Source organism: Danio aesculapii, chromosome 5, assembly GCF_903798145.1.
Source record: "Danio aesculapii chromosome 5, fDanAes4.1, whole genome shotgun sequence".
NCBI lineage: Eukaryota > Metazoa > Chordata > Actinopteri > Cypriniformes > Danionidae > Danio > Danio aesculapii.
Genome location: NC_079439.1, coordinates 15,113,553 through 15,141,077, shown reverse-complemented (window position 1 = coordinate 15,141,077; position 27,525 = coordinate 15,113,553). Strand labels below are relative to the sequence as shown.

Here is a 27,525-nt window from a genome sequence, read left to right as displayed (position 1 = left end):
TCAGATGCGTTAGAACTTGTAGTGCTCCCTCACGTCCTGGAAATATATAATCAAAACACATTTAAAATGCTGTAATATATAGACTCAAATGTCTTTGAGGTTATCAACTGTAAAAATAAGTCGTTTATTTTAAGCTACCAAGGTGTTTTCGGGTTCCTTCAAGGCGGAAGGATATTTGCGCCGTTTTAACGTGCGGTAAGGAGCGAAGTTTGAACATCTCAGCACAATACAAACAATCGTTTATTTTTTACTTATTGAATGAAACATACCGCAGAGTTGTAGTTACGCTAACCCTTGTAGTGCTTTATAAACCATTAGTTATTATTCGTTGCACTGCTTTGTAAACTAACCGAGATAAAATGTAATATTAAAGTAACTTACATGTTGTACACATCGCTGGCCTGATGTTAACAGATGTACATAACGTGTTACAGTAAATCTCTGCTATGCAGGATTGTAATATCTTTTGATATATTACTATATGTTTTGACTGTGTCTCATGTTCATTTCATTTATTTATTTAGATTTCATATGCAGTGGAGTCGAGCATGAATGTCACTGAAGCCATGGACAGCAGACCAGCACTTGCAGACTTGTCTCCCTCTCAGCAGAACACTGAAGCTGGAGATGTGGATTTCTCCAAACTCACCCCTTTACAGTTTGGCATATCAACAGACAGTTTCTTGCCGTCCTCTAAAAGTAAAGGTTAGCAACATTAAAGTAGATATAATGATGTCTTGCCTCATGAGCTAAATTAAAATGACATATTGATAAGGGCTGCACAATATAGAAAAAATCTAACATTGCGATATTTTGTTATTCTGTGATATGAATATAATTCCACCAGATGACTTGAATATCTCTATTTGGAAAGAATTGATCATTTTAGATTGATTTGGGATGATTCTGCAGTGAGAGTGCATCTGCATGAAATCTAATAAACAATCTATAAGTACAATAAAAAAAATATACAAATGAAATTAACAGTGTTTTATTGTTTTCCGAGTCTAACAGTATTCAAGTACAGTCATTGAATAATAAAGATAAAAATAATTCAATAAAATTAATCATTAAAGTTACAATTTCTTATCCCTGAGTGCTACTGAAATCATTATACAGCCACAGGCTGTTAAAACACATGCAACTGATGAATTATAATACAAACTCAACATTGCACATCCTGCGATGTAACTATTGCGGTTGATCACATTCACGATTCACATTCACAATACATTATGATGTATTGTGCAGCCCTAATATTGAGTTTTTACAACGTAAATAAGAAATTTTTCATTTAGTTATGGCATTTTATTATTGCTGTTGAATTACATTTTCTTTGTGCTTTATGTTATTCTGCATCATTTTATCTGTTTGCTTTTTTTATGTCAGTGAAGCATATTCAATTAATTTGAAAGAGCCTTGTTTGTCTACTGTTTTATCTCCTCAGATAAGTCCAGAGTGGCTCAGCTGAAAGCTAGGAGGAGATCCACGATTGGGCTTCGGGGATCTCCAGAAACGAACTCGCTCATCTGCTTCAGAGCCAGACAAGCTGCAAAAACTCCTCCCCAAACACCACAGGTAAATCCATAGGGTAGCACAGCTGCTTTTGCTTCAGGACCAGTGTTTTACATTATACATCAAATAGTGACTAAACACGAAAGTGTTTGTCAAATAAAAACATTTAAGCATGAACATTACTATGTAGACACATTTTTTTAAATTGTCTTCTCCTGAATTTTGTATTCATTAAGTATAGTAAGTCATATTACCAACTCTCAGACGTTTGTGAAAAAATAAAACAGATTTTATTGGATGCATAGGCTTTAACATCAAAACGCATAATGGATTAGGGCTGCACAATATATCGTTTCATCATCAATATCGCAATGTGGGAGTCAGCAATAGTCGCATCGCAGGATCTGCAATGTAGTTGGGATTATAATTGAACAGGCATAGTTAACGACATATTGGAGTCATTTCAACTTTTAACCTTAGAGTGAAAGTTTATTATTTGCATATGTTTTAAGGCCAGTGACTGTGTAAGCATTTCAAGCTAATTTAAGCCATTTGGGCACAGCAAATTAAACATTTATAGATGGTAATTGTAGATTTATACAAATATTTACCTGATGAAAACGATACAGTGCTGTTATTGGTATTATTATTATACAGTGGTTATTTAATTTGTGTTGCTAAATACTGTTTGACTCTCCAGAAAATCATAAATAAGTGTTTATTTGTATCTGTTGAATTTAGCTTTGCTTTTTTTATTATTATTATATTTACATTTTTATCATATTTAAATAAATTTGGCAGATTTGCTCCCCTACAGAATCGTCCAAATTGATCTAAAATTATGAATTCTTTACAAGAATTCAAGTCATCTGGTAAATTGCATTTATATCGATTTTTCCAAAATCGTCCACATATTCATATATACACAGAGTTGAAGTCAGAATTATTAGCCCCCCTTTCTGGAGAAAGTCTTGTTTGTTTTATTTCGGCTAGAAGAAAAGCAGTTTTTTATTTTTTTTATGAACCATTTTAAGGTCAATATCATTAGCCCCTTTAAGCTATATATTTTTTCAATAGTCTACAGAACAAACCATCATTATACAGTAACTTGCCTAATTACTGTAACCTGCCTAGTTAACCTAATTAACCTAGTTAAGCCTTTAAATGTCACTTTAAGCTGTATAGAGGTGTCTTGAAAAATATCTAGTCAAATATTATTTACTGTCATCATGGCAAAGATTAAATTAATCAGTTATTAGAAATGAGTTATTAAAACTATTATATTTAGAAATGTGTTGGAAAAAAAAAAACTTCTCTCCATTAAACAAAAATAGGGGGACAAAATAAACAGGGAGACTAATAATTCTGACTTCAACTGTCTGTGTGTGTATATGTATATGTGTGTATATAATGTTCTTCTTGAACATTAGTCTAATAAGACTATTAGTTTAATTAAAAGTTTAATTAATTTAAAAATATTAGTGTATCTCTGAAAACAGTAAAAAGTTGATCACAAAAAAACCTTAAACTCAATTATGCTCTTTTCCAAATTTTGTATTGGAGTCCTCTTAAAATGGGTTTATAGCTTTTGTTTTCTTGGTTTACTTTGCAGCATCAGCTCTTTTCTCTTGTCCTACAGTCTCTAAACACCTTGTAAGAGTCAGACGGAAATAACAGCTGTAATCATTTCAGCTCCTAGGGAGTTCCTTAGCATTTGTTTATGCAGTGGTACAAACAGCACTGTTAATGTTGGTTTTACAGTGTTAATTACCATGTCCTTGTCATTTGGGGTGCACGCAAAGTAGATTTGTTTATTCAGGATAGAAAACATCATATTTTAGCAACAACATAATGGCATAATGACACAAACCAAACATATACATTGGCTGTGTCCGAAATCGCCCACTAGTCGAGTAGGTACTACATTTGAATTGTAATTTTCTACACCACCGTTAGAAAAGTACATTCTATATATTATGAATATGAGTAGTATGAATGGAATTTAAACATACTACATCCACATTTTGTCATGATCACCTGACCTAACTGTGTCAGTTGCATACTGTTTATTACATACTATATAGTTGGCAAATATGTGATTTTGGATGCAGCCAGTGTTTTTCAGGGTGGGCCACAGTAGACAGTGGTTGCATACAGCCAGCAAATGCAAATTTGCCATGAATCTATGTTAGTTGCATCTCTTACATTTTGGCTCGTAGACCTGTTCACAAACAGCATTACATACTAGATTAAAGGTAACATAAGAAGCACTTTATTTGATCAAATTTAGTTAGAATCTTTAGAATTCATGATTCTATTGTCAATTGCGTTTTCATCACTCTTTTGACCCACCACATGTTTTTAAAGTGTGTACCGCATTGATAATTATCATTATTATCATGATGAAAGTTGTTGTTTGTGCTTTTCTTTCTTTATTCACTGTAAGCATGTGTTCTGTCCTCATGAAGCTTTTACAGGGGAGTCCTTTTCTTTCACGCTGTGACTCTCTGAAGAAAAAGATGGCTGCTTTCCAGTGTCTGATGGAGGACGATGAGGAGAAGGATGAATGGAAGAAAAATGAGGAGAATGAGAGTGCAAAAAGCACTTTGGCTAAAGATTCCCAGAACGGTCAGTCTCTCCTCAAGCTGCTGATTGTTGCCAACATAAAACCGAATTTTTTAAAGATGCATGCTTCTAGGACCAGATGGAATTATTAAGTAAATTAAAAGAACGTCATATTGTCATTGCTTGCCATTTCCAGCTAATAGAACCTATTCAGAATAGAAAGGCGCCGTAATAAATTTAATGCAATTTGATTTCTTCCATTGATCCCTGTTAAAGCGCAGCAGGATGATTTGCAGAATAAATCAAATGACGCTTATGAGCTTTTGAATAAATATGTTTACATTTCAAAGGGCTTTCAGTGTTAATAAAAAGATTGGAAAAGCTTATCCAGTCATCCAATCTTCCAGTCAAAATAATCTGTGATGCTTTCAGGTTTTGACATTATGATTATTTAAGTTTATTCAAATGTAAACAAGACAATTAAGGCAAAGCATTAGGCCGTTACACGCAAACTGCTTCATGACTGTCGACTCAAGTGGACTACATGCGTGACAGGTGGGGAAGAGATACATTTACTGTAATTAAACTGTTAGTAAAAATTAACATTTTGTCATTTATTTGTTGCAAACCTTAAGTTTAAATAATTCGTTTAGTTTAAGTTTCTTCAATTAAACACAAAAGAAGATATTTTGAAGAAGGCTGCAAATAACTATTGACTCCCATAGTATTTGTTTTCCTACTATGGATGTTAGTGTTTACAGGTTTTCAGCTTTCTTCAAAATATATTATTTTGTGTTTAGCAGAAGGAAAGAGACTTATTAAGGTTTGGAACCACTTGAGGGAGAGTAAATAGTGAGTAATTTTTTATGTTTTTGGTGAGTGATCCCTTTATCTAAATACCAATTTACACAGCATTCCTTAAAGGGCTCCTGTTTTAGCCTTTTGACAAGATGTAAAATAAGTCTTCAGAATGTTGCCGATGTTTCAGGTCAAAATACCCATCAGATTATTTATTATACCCTGTTGAAAATGACATTTTTTGGGTCAGAGGGAATTGTAGCTGATTTTGCACCTGTTCCTTTAGATCAGTAGTCTCAACTTTGGTCCTCTGGCCCCCCTGCCCTGCACATTTTGGCTGTTTCTCAATATGCGTGCTACGGCGATCTTGCGTCCTTGTGTTCACGTATAAAGTCATCATCAACTGCCATGGTTCCATTTCAAAACTCAAGAACGGGGGATGTGTGAGTTCCTGGTTGTGTTTTTGATATCGTCGGTGCAGACTTAAGTGCAAAACGTGCTTGAAAATCCCAAAAGGTGAAATCTGCGGAACATGAATTATGTTACTCAAAAAGTTCAAAAGTCAAAAACAAAATGTACAAATTACTGCTTTTGAAGTGCAATTGGATCAAAGAAAGTTGGAACAGATCTTTTAATCCCAGTTTCTTTGCCAATCCTATCTTAAGGACATGGATCAGTATCGGTGGGCAGTGAACACTATTATGCTATGTTATGTTTTGATGGGCATAAAAATGGCTGGAATTTGGATCATATTTTAACATCAGGAAATTTTTTAAAAGAGACTTGTGTTTTTTCACTCTAATATGACTGTGGACACACTATACTTGAATACATTTCTCTCCAAACAGCTTACCAATGTGGATTTTGCATGAAAGGTGGTTTTTAAATCACCAATGAGCTTGTTATTTGTGACTGGCACTAAATTTGCTCAGGTTCATTTTTATGTGAAGGCACAATGAGTCTTTGCTGTTTCCGCTCGGTGTATACATCCACTTCCAGACAGCGTTTGAAGTCCTTTTTAAACATCACCTCTAATTATCGCAATTCATAATGTCAGTTTAGAAGGCTGGATGCTGGGCAATTTTATATATGAACTGGCATATTTCAAAGTTCATGAGCAGCTGTTTTTCTTTCACTTTCTGTGTTAGAAGCAGGATTTAGTCTTTCATGCTGTGGGATCAATAACATGACTCAAATAATCAGTTCTGCAGAATTTTCTCTCTATTGCTTTCATGCAAAATGAATATAGATTAATTAGCATAATTTGATTTAATATAATTTATTATTAGTGCTTAAACTAATGGATAGTTTACACATGTTGATATATTAAGTTGTGTACAATTGTTGATTTCACGCCTACTCTTGTTTGTAATGGTTTGCTCTGCCTTTATTGGACTGTTTGAAGTTATATTACAAGATATGAAAGTGAAAGAAAGATGCAGCAACAAATTTGTTATGCTGCTTGAGAATTCAGTAAACATCATTAATTAGAAAGAAACCGGAGTCAATTTATTGCACGATAGTAGAGATATTTCACCTAAAAATCAAAAAGTACTCACTATTTATTCATAATCAAGTGACTCCAAACCTTTGAGTTTTGTTCTTCTAGTTAACATAAAAGAAGATATTTTGAAGAAAACTATAACCATTTACTTCCATAATAGGAAAACTGCTACTAATGTGCTTGTCAATAGTTACAGGTCTCCAACATGTTTCAAAATATCTTCTTTTGTGTTTAACAGAAGAAAGAAGCTCATAAAGGTTTGAACCAAGTAAACGATGACAGAATAAAATGTTTTGGGGTGAGCTATTTATTTAAATGGACATTTTGTAACTGATTAGTTTAGGCCTGCCACAATAATCAGTATATTGACTTGTCGTTCAATACTTGAAGATGACCTCAATCATTTTTGCCACAATTTTGGTGACAATATATCGGACACCAAATATATATATATATTCACCAAAACGAAAAGAAACATGCTTCATCACAAAAACACTCCGTAATCCACACAAAATGCTATTGAAACCCATTTTCGGATTGCAAATTACTGTTGTAAAGGTTGTAAACACTGTAAACGGAAGTTCTAAACATTCTACCGGAAGACGCTGGTCACTATGGCACCCTACATGCAGTAGCCAAGAGAAAGGTCTATAATTGTAACGTGTAGGGGTGTGAATCTACACTGGTCTCACGGTTTGGTTCGGTAACGATTATCATGCCATCGATTCGGTTCAATTCGATTTCTCGGTGCATTGACAATGCTTTCCATACATAATTAGATTTTTTCTTCACAGCACAATATCTATATATTATTTGTAATACAATTTTGTTCTTTAATACAGCAGTAAGATATATGAACTGTTCCCTTAATTTGACCCGCTCAAAGAAAACACTCTTTCTGAATGTATCAAACAAAACTCCAATAAATGCACAAAAGACTGCATGAGCATTAATAGCAAATAAACTAATGTAAATATTATCCTGCTTGCTTTTTGAGCGCTGACAGGCGAGGTCTTACACCCCTATGATTGGTTACTGTCTTCACCTGCTCAACAGAAAGGGCTGTGATTGGCTTTAAAAAATGAAAGCGCTGTTCACCGATGGCGGGAAGAACAGCCGCGGTTACAGTCTTTATGCGCGTAATGCGCAGTTATCACAGGTAATCCGTAATAGACACAGTGGAGAAAACTCGCACCACAGGCATGCTTGTGTCAGGATCCACAAGTATCGCTTTAACAGCCAAGAGGAGAGGAAAAGTTACCTCATAAACACGCCAGCGGGTCAGCAAAGTGAGAGAGAGAGGGAGAGATGGAGTTTTACAGCATTTCTCCGTAGTTCTGAAATAGCAGCTTGTGTGCTGTGCTGCCTTCATTGTCAATGAAAGACTGTCCAGAAAACTCACAAGCAGTTGAATTGTGCACAATTATCCACCTTTTAAGTACTAAGAGCGCTATTTACTCGCCCTCGCCTCCTTCGCCGTAGTATTCTACTGCGACATCACACATAGGAGATAAATGACGTCAGTACGTAATAACCGGTTATGATCTATTACTGAACCGATATCGATAATTTTGACACCTCTAGTAACAAGTAATGATGCAGCACATAAATAATCTATCGGAGTAAAAGTATTAAACTCCTTGAAAATATGTACTGAAGTAAAAGTGGAAATAGGAGAAAAAAAAACAATACTCCAGTAGAGTACAGAGACAGCCTTTTAGTACTTAAGTACAGTAGTGAAGTAGTTCTACTTCGTTACTATACATCTTTGCTAATTTGACAATAGTCTGCACAACTCTTTTTAAAAATAAATATACTGCCTCACCTTGTCATTTTTCAAATTTCTGTGAAACCACTTTAACTGATGGAACAGATACTGAGGTAAAATATGTTGTGTTTTGCTCTAATTTTCGCACTTAAAAAAATATTAAATAAAAAATTAACTATTTAATATGTAACATTAATGTGTTACTAATTAGTGTATTAAAAATATCTTAATCTTATTTAGTCGAGTGTTCTGCCACATCGCCAGCCTTACTAGCATGACATATTTTCAAAGTATCATCTTGTGTAATTATGTAGTTAAAGTGATCTCTTTCTGCTACTGTCTGTTCTGTAGGAAAGGAAAACACACCGACAACACCGAGCCCACCCATTTCAATGTCGCCTCCTGCCTCTAAGAAACGCTGCTGGGCCCCACCAGGGGAGTGTGAGGACAAGATTACCAAGACGCCACTCCCCAACCCCACAGCTTCAACACAGCAGGACCGAGGGGTAATCCTCAGCATTTATTCTTCCATATTTGATAATCGATCCAGTTTATGATCTGTTAAATGGCCATTAGCAGACAATCAGGCACAGGTAAAAGTGCTTAGAAGGCAACTAATGGATGCTGTGTTAACTCGAGCAGGCTTTGCGGTCCACATTATTAGTCTGGTGGTGTATTTGCTGTCAGCAGTGTGTTGTTTTGTTTTTCTGTGCATGAAGGTTAAATGTACCGGGTCTCAAAGCCAGAGGCCTCTATCGGATGTGGATTCAGATGCAAAGAATGAGCTTCTTTCTTTACCCATGCTGTCAAAACCAGATATTAAGCCAGCAGGTAAGACAAATGTTGGAGTGTTTGAAAATCTTTTAAAATGCAGTGTTTTTAGCATTATGTCTTCAGTGTCCTTCAGGAATCATTGTAAAAGGCTGATTTGTCACTCAAGAAGTGTTTCTTGTTATCAAAGCTGAAAACAAGTTGTGCTGCTTGCTTTTTATCATTCCCAAGTAGCTCAAAAAATGAACCGTTCACACACAATGTTTGTTTGACATTGTGTGCGTGTTTAACTTCCACTCTGATAACTGATAATTTCCTCTTATGTTAAAGGAATAGATCACCCAACCATCAAAACTTACTCTGTATTATTCACCCTGAAGTGGTTATAAACCTTTCAGTTTCTTTATTCTGTTGAACACAAAATATATTTTGAAGAAAGCTGAAAAGCTGTAGCCATTAACAATGGTTACAGCTTTTCAGCTTTCTTCAAAACATCTCCTTCTACGTTCAACAGACTTGGACATTTTAAACTAAACACACTTCAGCTCCCTGCCTCTTTAGAAAAATTAAAGAAGCCCATAATCAATATGGATTAAGGACATCGGAAGAAAGGAGCAGCTCATCCCAATGTATATAGACAACAATATCTGGATATAAGAAACCAATATTTTCTACACTCACCAATATTTACAGATGGTTCAAAGGTGGAAAATGGCGTAGCAGCAGCAATGTTGACTGGACAACAACGTTATGGATTCAGTCTGCCTAAAGAATGCTCAATATTCACAGCTGAATCCTGTGCTTTACTTTTAGCATTGGAATGCATAGAAAATGTCCAACAAAAGAACTCCATTATTTTTACAGACTCCAAATCATGCCTCCAAGTGATAGAATCTTCAAAAAATGATCATCCTTTAATTTATAGTTTTTTCACGAAAGTTCAGCACCTACAAAACCAGTTTTATCTCATAATTTTTTGCTGGGTTCCAGGACAAATTGGGCTTTCAGGAAATGAGCAAGCAACTGCTAAAGATGCTTTGAAGCAAGTGGTAAACAAATGCCAAGTTCCTCCTTCAGAGATGAGACCTTTTATCAACGTTTACATTTTAAATAAGTGGCAAGAGGAGTGGGATGCATTAGAAAATATTAAATTGTATGAAAACCAACCTGAAATCTCAAACAGTGTTTTAAGACATTTTAAGACTAGATTTGATCAAGTGATTTTTACCAGATGTCGAATTGGACATACAATGTTAACCCACGCCTTTTTGCTTAAAGATGAAGACCCCACTCAATGTTTGTACTGTACAACTCCCCTTACTGAAAAACGCTTTTTACTGGACTGTCCTGCTTTCAATGATTCCAGAAGACATTTTTATGAAATGAACTCCCTTAAGGACGTTTTTAACAAAGTGTCACCAGAAATTTTTTTAGAATTCTTATCATGTATTAATACTAAAAATCTTATTTATGTGTTCATTTGTTTGTTGTTTTTAATTGTATCTTTATTATTGAAATATTCATGCCATAAAAATAGCCTTGGTATCTGGCATGGCATTGAAAAAAAATACATTACATTTACGTTCAACAGAAGACAGACACTTAAACTGGTTTGAAGCAATTGCAGGGAAAGTAAACGATGACCGTTTAATTTAATTTATTTTATTTTTATTTTTTTGCAATGTATCCCTTTACCCACGTGAAACCTTGTCATAATTTAGCTTTTTATCACAACGGGACTTTCATAGAGAACTGGAATAAATATTAGAGAGTTAAAATTTGAAAAAACATTGTAATGTGTATTTATATAGCGCATTTATTATGTATGGCCATACACTTGAAGTGCTTCACAATCATGAGGGTGAGGGGTCTCTCCACACCACCACCAGTGAGCAGCATCCACTTGGATGATGTGACTGCAGCCACAACACAATGGGGCCAGTGCGTTCACCACACAATAGCTATTGGTGGAGTGGAGGGACCGTGATAGAGCCAATTCAGTGGATGGGGATGATTGGGAAGCTCTGATGGAAGGAATTTGGCCAGGACACTGGGGTTAAATCCCTACTTTTTATGAGAAGTGCCATGGGATTTTTAATGACCCCAGATAGTCAGGACCTCGCTTTAATATCCCATCCGAAAGATGGCGCTTACTGACAGTATAGTGTCCCCTTTACTTTGCTTTACTTCTGAAACTTTTCACATCATATTATTTAGTGCAGAAAAATAAAACATTGCTATATCAGATTTTTCCAATGTCATGCACCTAAATTCCACAGAACAACAACATATACTACTATGACAAAGATCACATCAGGTATAGATTATCTGCTTTATTCAGTGTTAAATGCTACCACTGTGATTTTTATAAAAATCACAGTGGTAGCATATAAAAATACCATTTTATATGAAATTTATTACATACAGTAGCAGATAGCTCACCTCAGATCTTGAAAGTAAAATAACTAATGATAGCAGACAGTTTGAAAATGAAAGTCCGAACTGAGATTAAGTGCAAACCAATAACATCAGTCACTGAGTAGCCTATTAATAATGTTAAAGAGGTTTAATAAGTATTAAATAGATAAGAAGCCTTCACCGTTTTGCTGGAAGTACAGTAGCTGTTATGTAAATGTTTCTGTCGTGTTGCACCACTTTTGGTGCAGGCAGACAAATTGCTGGTCGCTGGAATTTTGTTTTGTCAAATGTGTTGTTGGGACACTGTGTTGTGATGTGCATTTGAATTCTGCATTAATTAATTCTAATGTCAGTAGCTCTGGGAAGTTCATAATGAGAACTGTCGAGGGCTAAATGTGATTATAAATCATGGTATGATCTTTTAAACCATTTATTTATTGTTCATTTTCTTACATATTCTGAAGTCATAGTTTTTATTTATTTTTAACAGATGAAAACGTGGTCTCCTCTGTATGCAAGAAGAAGCGTGTTCGTTTTGGGGCTCCACTGTCTCCAGAGTTCTTTGACAAAGCTCTTCCTCCCAGTACACCACTGCAGAAAGGAGGCACCCCAAGGTGTCCTCCATCATCTACTGGTCCTAAACGCTCTCTGCTAAAGACACCTCAAAGATGTGAGCCCTCTCTTCCCCAACCTGACTTCAATAGCCCACAAAGCAATGGAGCCTCTCCTGTCCTGGTTATTGACAGACGCAGCACCGGCCTGCTGTACAGTGATGAAGTATTTGAAGAGATTGAAAAGGTTTGACACTTACCAGCTTCTCCAAACTAGCTAGTGTTTTGTATCATACATCTTGCTTAGGGTGTTTGTGGATCTTTAAAAAGTCTAAAATCCATAGTGAAAAAATAATTAATAATAATTTGTCTTAATGTTTTAATTTCATGTTTCAGAGGTCTTAAAAATGCAATCATTTGCAATCAACCCAAAAAAGAAGATTTTGTTTTGAAATCTGCTTAAATCTCTTTGTCTGTCATCACACAGAACAACATAGGTGGAACCAAAGTCCATTTTTAGTCTTTGGCGGAACCTAATAAAATACGTGCTAAGAGGATTTTGTTTAAGTAATTAACGTTTGCAGGAATTTCACATACATAAACAGAGTTAGTGAAAATTTTGTTCTAAAATAGCTTGTAACAGCTGCGCCAACCTGTGAGTTAACAAATGAAGAACTAGAGATGCACAGATTGACCAGCCAAGGACTGTAATCTGCCGATATTTTTTATTTACTTATTTTTGCATGAACGGCTTCACTGATTACCAGTGCACAAAGACGCCAACAGATACTCACAGCTATATATAACGTGTAGTTAGCTTTGTTTCCATCCAAAACTGCAAATTAACTTTATGCACAAAACTGGATTATCGCATAAAAGATGTGCAAATAAAGCAGCGTTTCCATCCAACGAGTCAAAGTGAACAAAATCGTCACTTCCTGATTAACTGGCACCAAATATCAACAGTAAAAACTGAGTTTGCTAATTAATAACAAACTAACACTAATACTGAAATGGGGACAGCTTGTTAGAATGACCAAAAGAACAGTTCAGATGTTTTACAGTGTGTTCAACCTGCTGGTTTGTCCGTTCACACACATTTTTATCATAACATTATCTCCTATAGTAAAATCACATGAATTTTTTTTTAATGTGCACACTGGACTTTGTTCAGTTTCTATTGCAGTTTATGCACATCTTTTCTTATAGAATAAAAAGTTTATACTACTCAGTTATGCACATGTTTTTTATGCGCATCTTGGTGTTTCCATCAACCGTTTTTTATCCGCATATCCAAAATGCACATAAAAACAGGTGGATGGAAATGTAGCTAGTGCTGTCGAGTTGTTTCCGCAGTGTGAAAGTGGCACTATGTTATTATGTTGTTATTCAAGCTATTTTTAAAATGTTTGCTGCATGATTAAAAAAAATTCTAGGAGACATCAGTCTTAATTGTTAAATAGAGAAAACATCACGTCAAAGTTGTCAGCTAATGCTTTACCGGAACAGGATCAAACAAAATCAGACAATAAGTAACTATACAGAGTGTCTTAATCTTAAAATGTCTTAAATTTCAAAAACTACATTTTAGGCCTTAAAAATTCACTGAAAAATGTCACAGAAGTGTTGTGTTGAAGGTCTTAAATTCTTTTAAACAAGTCTTAATTTAGATTTTTTGACGAAGTAAAGCTATTCAGTCGGGCCAACATTCATCCAATGACCAACAATTCATCTCAATAAAACCTTATTTTTTATATTTAAGTTTTTTTATTGCAAAGAGATACAATTCACAACAGCAAATTCCCCAAATTGAATTCCCTAATTAAGGGGAAAAAAATAAAAACAATTACATGATTTCTAATGATAATACTGGGCCATTAGAAAAAAGTCTTGGTCTGTAACCCTTTATAAGTCTAGAATTCCATTTTTAATGGTAAATTTGACTTTATAAAACCTGCACAAACCCTGCTATAAAACAGTGATAAAAATCTATACAAAAAATATATTATGTTTAATTTAGTAATAGGTATAAGTTATTGAACTCTGTTTTGTTAGTGTTGTAATTGCAGTTTTGGGGGAACTGATGTGAAATTTTTAGTATGAATTTTTTTGTTATTGTTATTTTAACATTAATAATAATGTTTTCAGTTTTTTCACACTTTATATGTATATTACAGTGGAAAGCATGGTCATTAGTTGTGCTGTGTGCTTTTTTTTTTTGTAAATTCTGTACTATAATTCTGTGTGGTATTTAAAAGTCTTAAATATAACTTTTAGAAACCTGTAGATAGCCTGCTTGCTGTATTTCACTTTTGTTCACCACCTGTTTTATTTTAAAACACTTCTGTTTTTTTTAGTTGATGGTGATTTTTATGCCTTTTCCCTTTTGTCTGTGTCTCTTTTTAGATCAGTTTTCCCATTTTGGAGGAAGAGTCTCCCTCAAACCAGCTCCCAGGAAAATGGAAAGGTGAGTTGTGAAACGATTTTCAGCAGAAGAAAGTTTTGGAGAAAGTTTTTCTTCTGTTTGAATTCTAATCATGTATCTAAAACTGTAGATGCACTCTTTGCTGAGGACACATGGAAGCCCCAGGCTGAAGAAACCGAAGTTATGAACGCTGCTTTTCAAGAGGAAGAGGATGTACCGTCAAATGTACAGACAGGGGATGAGCTGCCGTGTACCACTGATAATCAGCCACTGGCTCTCTCTGGTGAGTTAAACTTATTTTCTTCCCTGTTTTTTTCCTGCTCTTTTTCAGCTTTAGTAAATAGATGCACATTTTTATTTCTGCTTTCAGTTTATGCAAGTCTAAGCTTCTTTTAATACATTTGCAACACATTTTTAAGCAAAATATATAAAATATGTATGATATGTATGAGTATGATGATCAGTTAGTTGTCTACTGATTGGATACACAAAACATTTCTTTACAAAAATCAACCAACGCCAAATATACAATCCCAAATCAGAAAAGCTTGGGACAGTATGGAAAAAGCAAAAAAAAAAAAAAAAGTAATGTGAAAATTTACTTTGTCTTGTATTTCATTGCAGACAGTACAACAACCTTTAAATAATGTGCTTCTCATGTTTTTTCAAAAATAAAAACTTACCAATACCAATTTTGTCTCTTGCAATATCAAATATCTTGCAAAAATAAAATATCAAAAAAGTTGGGAGAGGAGCAATTTAAGGCTAGTAATCAGGTAAATTGGTTAATTAATGATGTGATTTGAAACACCGCATCAAGAATCCTCATTCATGTATAAGCGATATCACCACATGGGCTCAGGACTACTTTGTCAAGTACCACAATACATAGTTACATCCACACATCCCAGTAAAAACATACTGTTTCAAAAGGAAGCCCTATGTTAACAGTGTCCAGAAGCACCATCGAAATCTCTGGCCTTGGATACATCTGGGATGGACAATCACACAGCGGAAATATGTACTGTGGTCAGATGAAATGGTATTTCAGGTATTTTTTTAGAAGAAATGGACACTGTGCTCCAGACCAAAGAAGAAAAGGATCATCCAGTCTTTTACCAGCAACAAGTCTTAACGCCAGGGTCTGTCATGCTATGGGGTTGTGCTGTCCTGACCTGTCTCCAATAGAGAATCTGTTGACTTGTTTGCAGGAAGAATGGGACAAAATTACACCTGTAACGCTTCATAACTTGGTGTCTTAATGTCTTTTAAGTGTTGTGAAAAGGGATGGCAACATTACAAACATTACTTTTTTTAAATGTGTTACAAGAACACATTGGATTACATGTTTATTTTGGAAAAAAAAAATCATGAGGAGCGAATTAAATAATGTTTGTTTGTTGTCTGCAATGAAATACAAGTCTAAGTAAGTTTATAAATCACTACTTACTTTTGTATTTGCATTCTCCGTACTGTCCCAACTTTTTCTGATTTGGGCTTGTACTTTAAGTTCCTGTTGAGCTTCAGATGCCCATCTGTGACCATTGTTCTCATCCAAAATCTCTATTGTTTAATGCATGTATGGATTTTAATTCTACTTGCCTATGTGTTGTTCATAAACACTATCTAGTGTAAATATAATATTTAAATCACTCTGTCTGTTAGGGTTAAAGTCCCCAAGAAATCAAAACAAACCAGTTTTATGGTGAACAATTCACCTGTGCATGTCATTAAGGGAAAAAAAATGTTTGCCCTTTTAATCATTAATTGAAATCTGAAAATATACTTCCTGTTTGTTTTCAGTTAAATTGTCAGTATATCATGGCCGTGGCTAACATATTTAACCATACTGCTTCAACTGTCAGTTTTGACAACGAACAGAAATGGTGAGTCGCAGCGGCCAAACGACAGTTTATTTCGGAGAGTGAGCGACCTCCGGTGACCTCCGTCAACACGAGCGACAGCGACTGTTGGCGACCAGGTGGGCGTGTCAAGTGACGCAACAAAGTTGAGAATCCTTCAACTTTATGCAAATAAAGATTGACTTTCTTGAGCGACAGCCAGTAGGAGCACCAGCAGAGCTCACGTGATCCTCTCTCAGCTCACTCAGAGGCCGGTTGTATTTGTGCTGTGTATACCTACACACCCCTGCAATTAAAGAGGACCGCCACCCAGAGCGACAGGCAGCTACAAAACCGCTGCTAGTCTGAATGAGGCATAAGAGTGTAAATATTCTAAACAACATTTTCAGTTACTTAGGGCACTAGCATACACCCGGCGCAATAAGGTGCAAGATGTGTTTGCCCTGAAGTGTTGCTCTTTTCAGACCAATGCAACCTTAATTTTCCCATTTTTTTTTTTAAATGGGAAATCCATTTGCGCCACTTAATGGACTCAAAGATACAATTTTTACATTAAAGCCTCATTTAAGACTCTTAAAGGAATAGGAGATGAGACTCTGATTGGTTTATTCTCAAAACCCATAAATCATTAAGAGAATAAGCACAACCCTGTTAGACCATGCGCCGTGGCGCAAAGCGTATTTTTCTGTCTTTAAAATAGCAAAAGTGCATTCGAACCCGCCCTTAATGCTTTTGTGCCCTGCGCTTTAGACTTTGCGCCTAGATTGGTAAAATAGAGCCCTTGGTCTTGTTGGGTTCAAGTAAATCTATATTATGTCAAAAAATTGCACTTGCTCCTGATTATAAATGCCTGATTCTGAGGATAATTTAAACTGTGATTGTTGAACAGATTTTATTACTTAGCTGTAAGACTCTTATATACTAATTAAATGTGTATGGAAATAGAATATCATGCCAGTATGTTTAGCTATTCAGTATATAATTGCTTTAGCTTGTAATGTATGACTCATGTTTCTTATTTAGCAGTAGAGGCGGCAATCTCAGAAAAGACACTTTCATCCAACTCTAGCACTGAAGCAACTCGCTCTCGCGGTAGAAAAAGAAAGGTGAGCTCTCATATCTGTACATCACTACTTTCAAACTCTTCCTTTTGATGGATTCAGCTATTACTGTTTTATATAATTCTACACACACAGAGAATCAGACAGATATATGGATTTCTGGATAGCTAGATGGATATTTTAAGATAATTTACTATTAGAAGTTCATTAAAGTAATAGCTTATCCAAAAATGTTAACTCTGGCATCATTTAGTCTCCAAAAGGTTTAGTGTTCCAACCCTTAGATTTTTTTTTTTTAATTATTTTAATTTTTTTTATGTACACGATGAATTACTTGAATTAACCTGTCGTAGTAATTATATTGTTGCTGTGGTACGACACAACTGTAGTAATAAACAAATGATTCAACAGGCTTCAGTTTTCTGTGCTATAATTATACTTTGCATTCATTAACAAAGAGTTGCACACATTAATCACTTTACTATGTGGTTCAAAACATGTTTATTATAAATTACTATAGTTTTTTTTTTTTTTAAATGTTGATATCTTCCTGACATCACGAAATAACAGATAAAAGCATTCAAAAGCGTGGACGCATAGTCTACATTATTATTTATTTATTTTTGTAATCGTCTAGTTTTGCTCATACAAGGGCATTTCTTTTTTGCCGGTAGATGAACTTTATATCAACAAACATTCTCTGCTGCTGCTCATCTTGATGTTAAAGTTACGGTTGTTTAGTCTTCCGAAACGGCAGTAAAGACTTGGATTATTGTGAAATAAAACAGAGATTTCATTGCAGCGATTACACAGCAGGGTACGTTATTTATATTATCCTGAATTTTTTTTTATACATTTGGTGGTGTTAGTATCTGATTTTTATATAACACATTAACATATTTATACACATAGCTAGACCTGTGTATAGTCTTTGTTGGTGCTGTCAAACAAATCGCTTTCAAAATATGTTTGCACACATGGATGTATTGAATAAATGTTTATTACATGCCACCTGTTCTTTCCCCCCTTTATGAGCAAAAACTTTTGAAAATCCGTAAAAGCTGTTCGGCATTTCTTATTTTGGCTGACTTAAACAATTATAAACAACACAAAAAATAAACATTTTGATGTTCTGATAGCGGTTCCCATGTAGAAGAATCACTTCCTGCCCTCCATCTGAATTTTGCACTGCATCAATGATGTCAAGTGAAAACAACCTATAGTATTTTTTTTATAAAATGGAAGTCAATCTTTGTGTGTGCGTGTTTAACGCAATAAACTAACTCGTAAAGGTTTGGAAACACTTAAGGGAAAGTAAATAGTGAGCTTATTTTCTTTATTTTAATCTGGCAGTCAAACATTTTGTTGTTGCATTATTGTTTCAAATGTTATTATCAGCATATTTCACCTTTATTTTACCTTCCTTTTTAACATCCTAAAACTTTATATGTTAGAAATTTTAAGATTTCCAGTGTGCCTTCAAGGCTTTGAATTTAATAGCATCAAACGGATATAATTTGAGTCATCCAGCTCAATTCTGTTCTTCTGTTTCAGCAACCAGCAGAGAATGAGCCTGAGAAAAGGAGAAGCTCACGTACAGCAGCAGCTTCTGCTTCAGGAAAGATGAAGGTATGAAGCTTAAGAAGTGGATTTATACTTTTATAAGTCAAGCTGACGTGTGATGAGTCTGGGTGAACGGGAGCTTTTTAAGCTCTGATTATTAACGCTCGAATCAAACTGACACTGAGCCTGAAATAATAACACTAATGTGGCTTGGACTTAGCATTTAATATAAAAATAGCATCGTGCATGATTTCAGATGTCTGGAGCTTGTTTGTGTCCGTGTTCATCACTACAGCTTTTTTACTTTCAGAAAACGTCAGGAGCAAAAAGAACATTTGGAAATAAAGAGGTGGATCGGTCTCTCTATGGGAAAAGAGACTATGCCTCAAAAAACCCTCTGCTCAGCCCCATATTTGAGACAGCATCTACCAGTCTCAACATCACACCAACACAGAACCAATCAGGAAAAATAGCAGGTATTCTTGTCTTAAAGGTCTCATAAAGTTTTATGAAAAAAAAGTTTATTTAGATGTTACTTTCAGTCTGTTAGATTTAAGGATAACTATTAGCTAGTATCTGACATGCCTCGCCCCCTCAGTTTGTCACAGGGGCATGAATGAAAGTTAAACTGCTGAACTGCAGTTAAAGTTGAAAAATTAAAAATGAACCACCCAAATTAACATGAAAAGCAGTGAGGTTAATCTATGTATGTGCTATGACCTTAAAGAGCTCATATTATACATTAAAAAGGGTCATAATTTGGTTTTTAGAGTCTCGAACAAAAACCTGATATGCATGCAGGGTCACACTTTGATTGTCTTATAATATGTATTTATGCTTACCTAATTATCTCAGCGACTCCCATATGATTTGTTCAGTAATTCATTTGTTCCCAAACCACTCCTTAGCGCGAAGCTAATCTACACTGATTGGACCGATGACAGCCTGTTGCGATTGGTCGACAGCATTCAGCGTGAGACAGAGTGAAATGCACAGCACGGCTTATCAACACTATTGAAGTAGTCAGAGTGCAAAGTGTATGTGTGAGCATACCTGCCAACACTCCTGTTTTTCCTGGGAGTCTCCTGTATTTCAGACCCATCTCTAGCCACCCACCCATTTTGTTATTTATCCCAGAAAACCCAGTCCTCAGCATTTTGGTACGGTCTGTGAAATCCCCGGGTCGCCAACTTTGGTATAGGATCCAATCGCAGTGGCCGCCTAAAACACGCTTCATAGTAGTACTAACAACACAGTAAACAGTACCCAGTTCTCAACAGTGTTATTCAGACATCTCACCCCTAAACCTAAAAGTAAAAGTCTCCAAAATTTTCAGGGACAGATGTTGGCAGGTAAGTGTGTAAACCCAAAGCAATTAAGCACCAGCATATTGCTCTATTCTTAACCGTAAGTAAAAACAGCGACAGACATTCAGTATTAATCCACACAGTGGCAAAAGCTGAACTATTTTAAACCTTGACCGCTGCACGTGTGTAAGAACAGCTGACGGTGGCCATAGCAACGACAAACGGCAGTGGAACGCGCGCTCACAAACGCATTTACATCCGTAAACAAAGCGGCAAACGTCGCGTTTTCAATGTGGTTTAGACGCGATATGAGAATATAAAGAGTTAACGTGATACTCTTATGAAATGGAGGAAGAAACTGATCCATGATCCACAGATCCATGTACTGATGAAGTCCCTTACAACAATTCTCTTTTCTGGTGCTTCCTTTAACAAACAACCGACGAATGCCCTGTTGTAAGCATGTAGATTCCAGGAGCACTCGAACAGCACAAGGCTATAATGCTGAGGAATTTTTGCAAAAATAAATCTCACCCACTGACTCTTCACAGTTTCATATTTGGGTAGAGAAAATAACACAAATTTTCCCTCACACTTCCAATAATATCAAGCTGAGCACAGCATCTTTATGACTTGATTCAACCAGGATCTGCTACAGTGTTTGTCTTCCTCTTTTTCTTTGCTATTGTTTTTGTGGGCGGGGCCGCAGCTTTCAATTTTCCCAGGTTTGCATGCGGAACGATTGAGCGGGGCTTAAGTTTCGTATCGATGTCACACCGAAATGGCTAAAGACTCGTTATCAAGATGATTCATTTGAAGCACTAGGAGTCAGCTCTTTTATAGATGAATCAATAGTTTTAAACACTTTCAGATTTAAGCCTTAGCTGGATATTTCACTTCACTTAGAGCTGTGTTACACACTACATGGAAGGTCGTTCTCAAAAACTCACAATAGGGGCCCTTAAAAAAAATGTGATAATAAAAGGAACATTCAAAATGCAACTGATGTAAACACCTTTACATGTAAATACCTTTTATCTAAGCAACTTAATTATTGTCTTATTCAGATTAAGGCAAATAATTTGATTACTGATGTCCATTTAAATATAATCATTGACCGATAAAGCAAAGTGCTATTTTCTGTTTTTTAAGGGGGGAAGCTACTGTATATTCCACCCTCTGTTCGTTTTTTAGTTGAGATTATCGCAAACATCGAAAAAAAAAAACCTGCACATTTCAAAGCACTTCACGGGACCTTTAAATGAATGATTCATGTTCTTGTTTGATCTTGAAGAATTAGCCTGATAAAGATTGTCATTTGATTTTACAACCCAGAGCAAAAGAATGCAGCTGTTATTGACCTTATTCTTCAATGCGGAAGTGTGCTCGTTTTTGCGATTTTCGTTTAGAACTTCTGTTTCCTATGGGAGAAATGACTAGGTATAATAAACGGCAAAAATGGTTCGACTACTTGCTCTACAAACAAGTGTGTTCATGACTATACATAAAAACCACAAAAATATAATAAGAAAATATCAGTTTACAACATCAACCAGCATAATGAGCTGTTTTTAATGTCTAAAAATGCATGGAAGTGAATGAGACCGGAAGTCTTGAGGCAAAAGTATTCAAATGGCTGCGCCCGCTCGTATGTGAAGAATAAGGTCAATAGCAGACAGCTGAATTATTTTAGTGATTTCAACCACTAATGTAAAAGTTTCAATTTCTTTGCACAGATGGAGACCAAGATAGGATTCAGACACCCAGTGTTCCCCAGAGCAAGACACTTCGTCCCATGGTAAGTCTGGGAACTGCCTGTACATGGACCAATGAGTCACCGAGCTCCATTGTGACAGACTCGGATATAAACGTGACTTGTTTGGAACACCAGGGTGTTACAGGAAGACAAAACCCAAGGTCAAAAACCTCTAAAACTAAACGTGACTCAGGAAGGCCTATGCGTCAGCGTCGTAGCTCAGGTGCAGCCAAGATAAAAAAGCTTGACAATCCAGCTTTTGACTCAACTACTGAATCAGATGCTGAAACTGGGGAGCAAGACACAGAGAGCCAAAAGTCAACTGAATCAGCAGGTATGAGCCCAATGTACCATCATGAGTGCTCCGAGAAGGGGGCAACTGAGGAATTAATGAGCTGTGAGGAAGCAAACGAAGACTCTGTGACCACTGAGAGGCTAGAACAGAAGACACCCAGCAATAAAAGACCTGGACAGGGTCAAAAGGTGCAGAAAAGTCCTTATGTAATGATCAATGTTCTAAAGGAAGTAGACGATATGGCTCTTTCTGAGGGCATTGCATTAGAGAGCAATGCTGGACCCGCAGAGCCTGATTTGGCCCCCTGGCAGCAGGCAGACTTCAACATCGATGACATCCTGAAGCCTGTGGGGAAGAGCCGAGGTTCTGTGCGGCGCAGCTTGAGAAACCGAAGGAGCATGGATCTGCAGGCTGTGGGTCTGGCCTGGGTGGATCACACCTCACCAGAGCTGGTTAAAGCAAGTCGGAGGAGGACACGTGGAAGACTCAGTGGTGTTTCTGAACCAATTATCCCTCAAGCTTCTGAAGAGCCAATAACAAACTTGCGAGAGTAACTGGCCTCCATCCACTGGTGTCAGTTTAAAGGAACACTTGATGTTTTTTCTAGAAATAGGCTCATTTTACTAGTAGCCTAGAGTTGAGCAGTTGAGTATTACCATTTTTTAAATCAATTTAGATAATCTCTGGGTCTGGTGGGACTACTTTTAACCTAGATTAGCATAGATCATTCAATTGGATTCGACCATTTGCTTAAAAAAAGGTTTTGATAATTGTCCTACATGTACTAGGACCACAGTGTAACTATGGAATTATATTGTAGTACAAAGTTTCTTGATTATTTTGCCGGAATTCGAGCATAGTTGCTAGTGATGTTGACCTCGTAAATAGCTATTGACCTTAGTACGTAATATGTCTACAGAATAGTCAAATTTTAAATAGGAAAATTGAGATTTTTTTTTTTGCTAATGGTCTAATCCGATTCAAGGATCTATGCTTAACTAAATGACAAGTGCTCCTGCCAGACCCAAAGATCAGTTGAATGGTTTTAAATATGGTACAACTCGGCTGTTTAACTATAGGGAACTAAAATGAGCCTTTAACCAAAAAAAGTGCAGCGTTCTTTTAATGATCATATTATAAATGAAATTTTAATGCTTTTCTTTTTGCATATTAATTGTTTTAACATTATATTGGTTCTTTAAGGTTTTTAGTGTTTACAGATCACTCCTCACTCTTAAGAAGATTTCATAATTGTTAGATTACTTCTGCTCATTAAATCTTCTCTTGGATGAGTGCTGCTGTTTGAAGGTGATTTCCCTGTGGTAATTATTTAGTTTTACATAAACACCAATCCGTTTGCTTGGAAAATCTTTTAATTTATTTATTTTTTTTTTATAAATTTACCTGCTTGACACAGTAATACAATTTAGTAATACAGTACCATGTTTTAGGGCTGCACGATATTGGAAAAAATCTGACATTGCGATATTTCATTTTTCTGCGATTTATATTTTACTATATGAAAACAATTTCAACATATGGCTTGAATAGCTCTATTTGGAAAGAAGTCATTCACTTAGATTGACTGGGGTGATTTTATAAGTGTGTAAATCATGTATAAAAAATATTTTCAATAGAGCAATGAAATAAACAGTGTATTTATAAAGTCAAATAAACAGTGCTTTATGATATCCGCAGGGTCAAACAGTATTCAGGTACAGAAATTGTATAGCATTCATTGTATTGATTCAGTAAAAGTCTTGCTTTAAACTCTCTTGACATGCCTTTAAAACACATGCAAATGATAAAGTTTCACTCTAATGCTTATACTTTACTACGACTCCACAAATGTCATCTATTCTTAACTACAATACCAACTCAACATTGCACATCCTCCAATGTGACTATTGCGAATACACACATTACAATATCGATGCTGAAGCGATATATTGTGCAGCCCTACCATGTTTGCATTCAAATGTTCAGGCAAGTTGTCATTCACAGGTGTCATTTGCAGCACTTGAGAGATGTTTTATGAGGCTTACTTTACATATTACATAGATAAATGTTAGGAAAACATGTCTGGATCATTTCACCTCAAAAACCTGAGAAAACATTATATTTTTGTTACCTGTTGTAAGGATTCAATCATTCAGTTATTAATTCAAAGTCATTCAGTTCTTTATTCTTTTTTTATTCCCATTTCTAACAAAACTTTCCCCTTTTTTTGTTCTAAAAGGGATGGTTCACCCAAATCTGGAATTGTTAATCCTTATGCACTGTTGGGAATGTTTTCATCCACTCTGGGGTGATTTTGAGTCTTATTGTTTCAGCTAGCAGAATGATTTTTGCTGACAAATCATATTTTGACACATATTTTGAGAAATTCTTTGATTTGAAAAAAAAAAAAAAAAAAACAACAACAATACACTGGATGACTTGACTTACCCATTTGTTATTTGTTAACACCCACTAAATTAAACTGCAATAAAAATGCATCAGATAAATATATACATTTTTCATTTATTTATTTATTTATTTTTCAAAATTTATTTGCATTAATCTGTTAATCAACCTCAGTCCTGATCAAAACTACTAAATTGCTTAGAAAATTACAGGATTTTAACTCTTTAATTGCCAAGTTCACAAATGATGTCACTGATTTGGTAAAAAAAAAAAAAAAAAAAATGGAATTGAACACAAAAAAGTTAATGTGGATTGGATTTTTACATTTTATTAGTCTTGAACATGTGAAACAACATTGCCTTTGCATTATTTTTGATTAATTTTCACTTTTTTCTTCATAATTTACTGTTGGTGGCTGTTTTTGCCTCATTGACTTTCATTAGAACCACTTTTTTATTACAAAAGCATGAAACCATATAATCAAGCATTTTTGATTGTGTTTTTCCCTGTTGAGAGGTCAAATTTTTAATTTTTACTGTTGATCATCACTTGACATCATTAACCCTTTTAGATGGGCCTGTGTAAATAAATGCATAGTTTCTAGATTTTATATGAAGTATAACAGCAAAATAAAGTGTGTTTGTGTGTCTGTGAGAGTGACCTTTAAGCACTTTGATGTGTCTGAGCAAATCAAAAAGCATCTCAGCTCTCAGAACTACAAGGAGTAAACAAAAACAAAGACTATTTATGCACCATCAAATGTGATTATAATGGAAGTCACTAGGGCAAAAACAGCCACCAACAGTAAATTAGAGAGAAAAAAAATGAATATCTAACAATGCATCAAAGCCAATGTTACTAATCGTTCACATGTCCAAGACTAATAAACATTTACATTTAGTCATTTAGCAGACGTTTTTATCCAAAGCGACTTACAAATGAGGACAAGGAAGCAATTTACACAACTATAAGAGCAACAGTGAATAAGTGCTATAGACAAGTTTCATGTGTGTAAAGTCTAAGAAGCAAAGCATTTGAAATTTTTTTTTTTTTTTTTTTTTTTTGAAAGAGAGCACAGTTAGTGGTATAGCCAGAGAGGCAATTACAGTTTAGGAAGGAAAGTGGAGACTAAAAAGTTGAGTTTTTAGTCGTTTCTTGAAGACACCAAGTGACTCTGCTGTTCTGATGTAGTTAGGGAGTTCATTCCACCAACTGGGCAGATTATAATATTAATAAAGGAATAAAAATCCAGTCCACAATTACTTTTTATATTGAAAATGTCTTTTTGTGTTTTTTATTTTTTGTTTATTTTATTTATTTTTTACCAAATCAGTGACATCATTTGTGATCTTGGCAAACAATTCAATAGTTTTGACCAGGACTGAGGTTGATTAACAGATTTATGCAAACAAATGTGAACAATCTGATGCATTTTTACAGCAGTTTAATTTAGTGCATGTTTTCATCCCAAACATAACAAAAGAGTAGTAAATTTGAGCAGTGCACAATAATAATTCCTTACATTTATATAGTGCTTTTCTGGACACTCAAAGCACTTTACACATTGGGGGTAATCTCCTTATCCACCACCAGTGTGCAGCATCCACCTGGACGATGTGACTGTAGCCATATTGCGCCAGACCGCACACCAGCTGATTGGTGGAGAGGAGCCAATTATGATATGGGGATGGTTAGAAGGCCATGATGAACAGAATCCAGTGGGCAAATTTGGCCAGGATGCCAGGGTTAAACCCCTACTTTTTTTCGAAGGACATCCTGGGTTTTTTAATGACCACAGAGAGTCAGGACCTTGGTTTAGCGTCTCATCCGAAAGACGGACAAGGTTTAAGCATTAATTTACTTGCCCTTCACTTGTTACAAACCTGATTTTTTTTTTTTTTTTGTAAAACACAAAAGAAGATATTTTTTATGTTGAAAACCTGTAACCATTGACTTCCGTAGTCTTTGTTTTTCCTACTCTGAAACATTTTTCTAAATTTCTTCTTTTTTGTGTTAATCAGAAAAAACAAACTCAAAGTTTTGAAACCACTCGAGGGCGAGTAAATAGTAAGTACATTTCATTTTTGGCTGAACTATCCCTTTAAATAATATTTATTTAGGATTTTTGGGGAAAAACAGTATGTCCAGACATGTTGATATCATTCAAGAAGTTCACTCGCATTAGAATTACATACATCAGTCAGTTACTCTCAAAACAGTTTGTAATGGGAGCAGCGTTTCAGCATGCTTTTGAAGCCTGATATACTTCGTAAGGTTTAAACTGACACTCTTCACAGTTGTACGTTGCACCTGTAATTGCAGGTCATGCTGCGAAAGAGCTAGCTGTGTTTAAAGCTAATGGAACATTCAGAGAAATGTCTTGAGTGAACAGCGCACAATAGCACTTCACCAGAATTATTTACTACAATTAAATTTATTTACCATTTCAGTGTCTCAACACAACTGTCAATACTTCTAACCAAGCTGGAAATAATTACTCTAGCCATCTGCAGCAGATCATCATAATTCATCTGTGTTTGTTTATTAGCACACACATGATGTTTTATGTGAATCAATCCTCGGCAGTGCTGCTGTAGTGTGTCCATGGGAGAAATAGCACTGCAACAGCGTTTAAATATTAATGTCCTGTAGACCTTCTCCAATTTCAGAGATCCAGAGGCATTATATGAACATGGACTTACACCTGTGCTTCATGTGATCGAGGGCTTATAACAAATCGTTCTTTTCCCAGTGTAGCTTAACATTTGGTTTTATTTAGTTCAATGGGTTTAAAATCGTATTTCATACTGGGTTTAGGCTTTCTTCAGCTTTTTAAAAGAACACTGCCATCTAGTGGAGGTATTACGTTAGACCTTCACATGCTCATACAGGGCATTCATACTTTCTGCACTCATTCTGATAGACTGTTGTGTGCTTGGATCATTAATGATTCATTTTGA

At 35.5% G+C, this 27,525-nt stretch overlaps 1 protein-coding gene across 2 annotated transcripts; it reads left to right on the top strand.

Annotated features, from left to right (window-relative positions):
• On the top strand, positions 1-23,518 carry cdca2 (cell division cycle associated 2). Of its 2 annotated transcripts, none has more exons than XM_056457443.1 (13): positions 1-195; positions 525-705; positions 1,448-1,578; positions 3,984-4,143; positions 8,502-8,656; positions 8,870-8,981; positions 11,830-12,137; positions 14,297-14,357; positions 14,446-14,598; positions 17,204-17,283; positions 18,793-18,867; positions 19,112-19,277; positions 21,845-23,518. In XM_056457443.1, exons 2-13 carry the CDS (start codon positions 549-551, stop codon positions 22,711-22,713), a joined length of 2,427 nt encoding a protein of 808 aa, XP_056313418.1. In that variant the 5' UTR covers positions 1-195; positions 525-548; the 3' UTR covers positions 22,714-23,518. The 2 variants fall into 2 exon arrangements, with proteins under 2 accessions (XP_056313418.1, XP_056313417.1); XM_056457442.1 differs by having other exon boundaries at positions 17,201-17,283.
• The last annotated feature ends 4,007 nt before the right edge of the window (positions 23,519-27,525 follow it).

Excerpts from the sequence above, each read along its gene's own strand:
- cdca2 (XM_056457442.1), top strand. The coding sequence starts at position 549 with ATGAATGTCACTGAAGCCATGGACAGCAGACCAGCACTTGCAGACTTG. Across the intron at positions 14,599-17,200 it reads TCAGCCACTGGCTCTCTCTG|CAGTAGAGGCGGCAATCTCA; the intron begins GTGAGTTAAACT and ends TTTCTTATTTAG. Across the intron at positions 19,278-21,844 it reads CCAATCAGGAAAAATAGCAG|ATGGAGACCAAGATAGGATT; the intron begins GTATTCTTGTCT and ends TTCTTTGCACAG.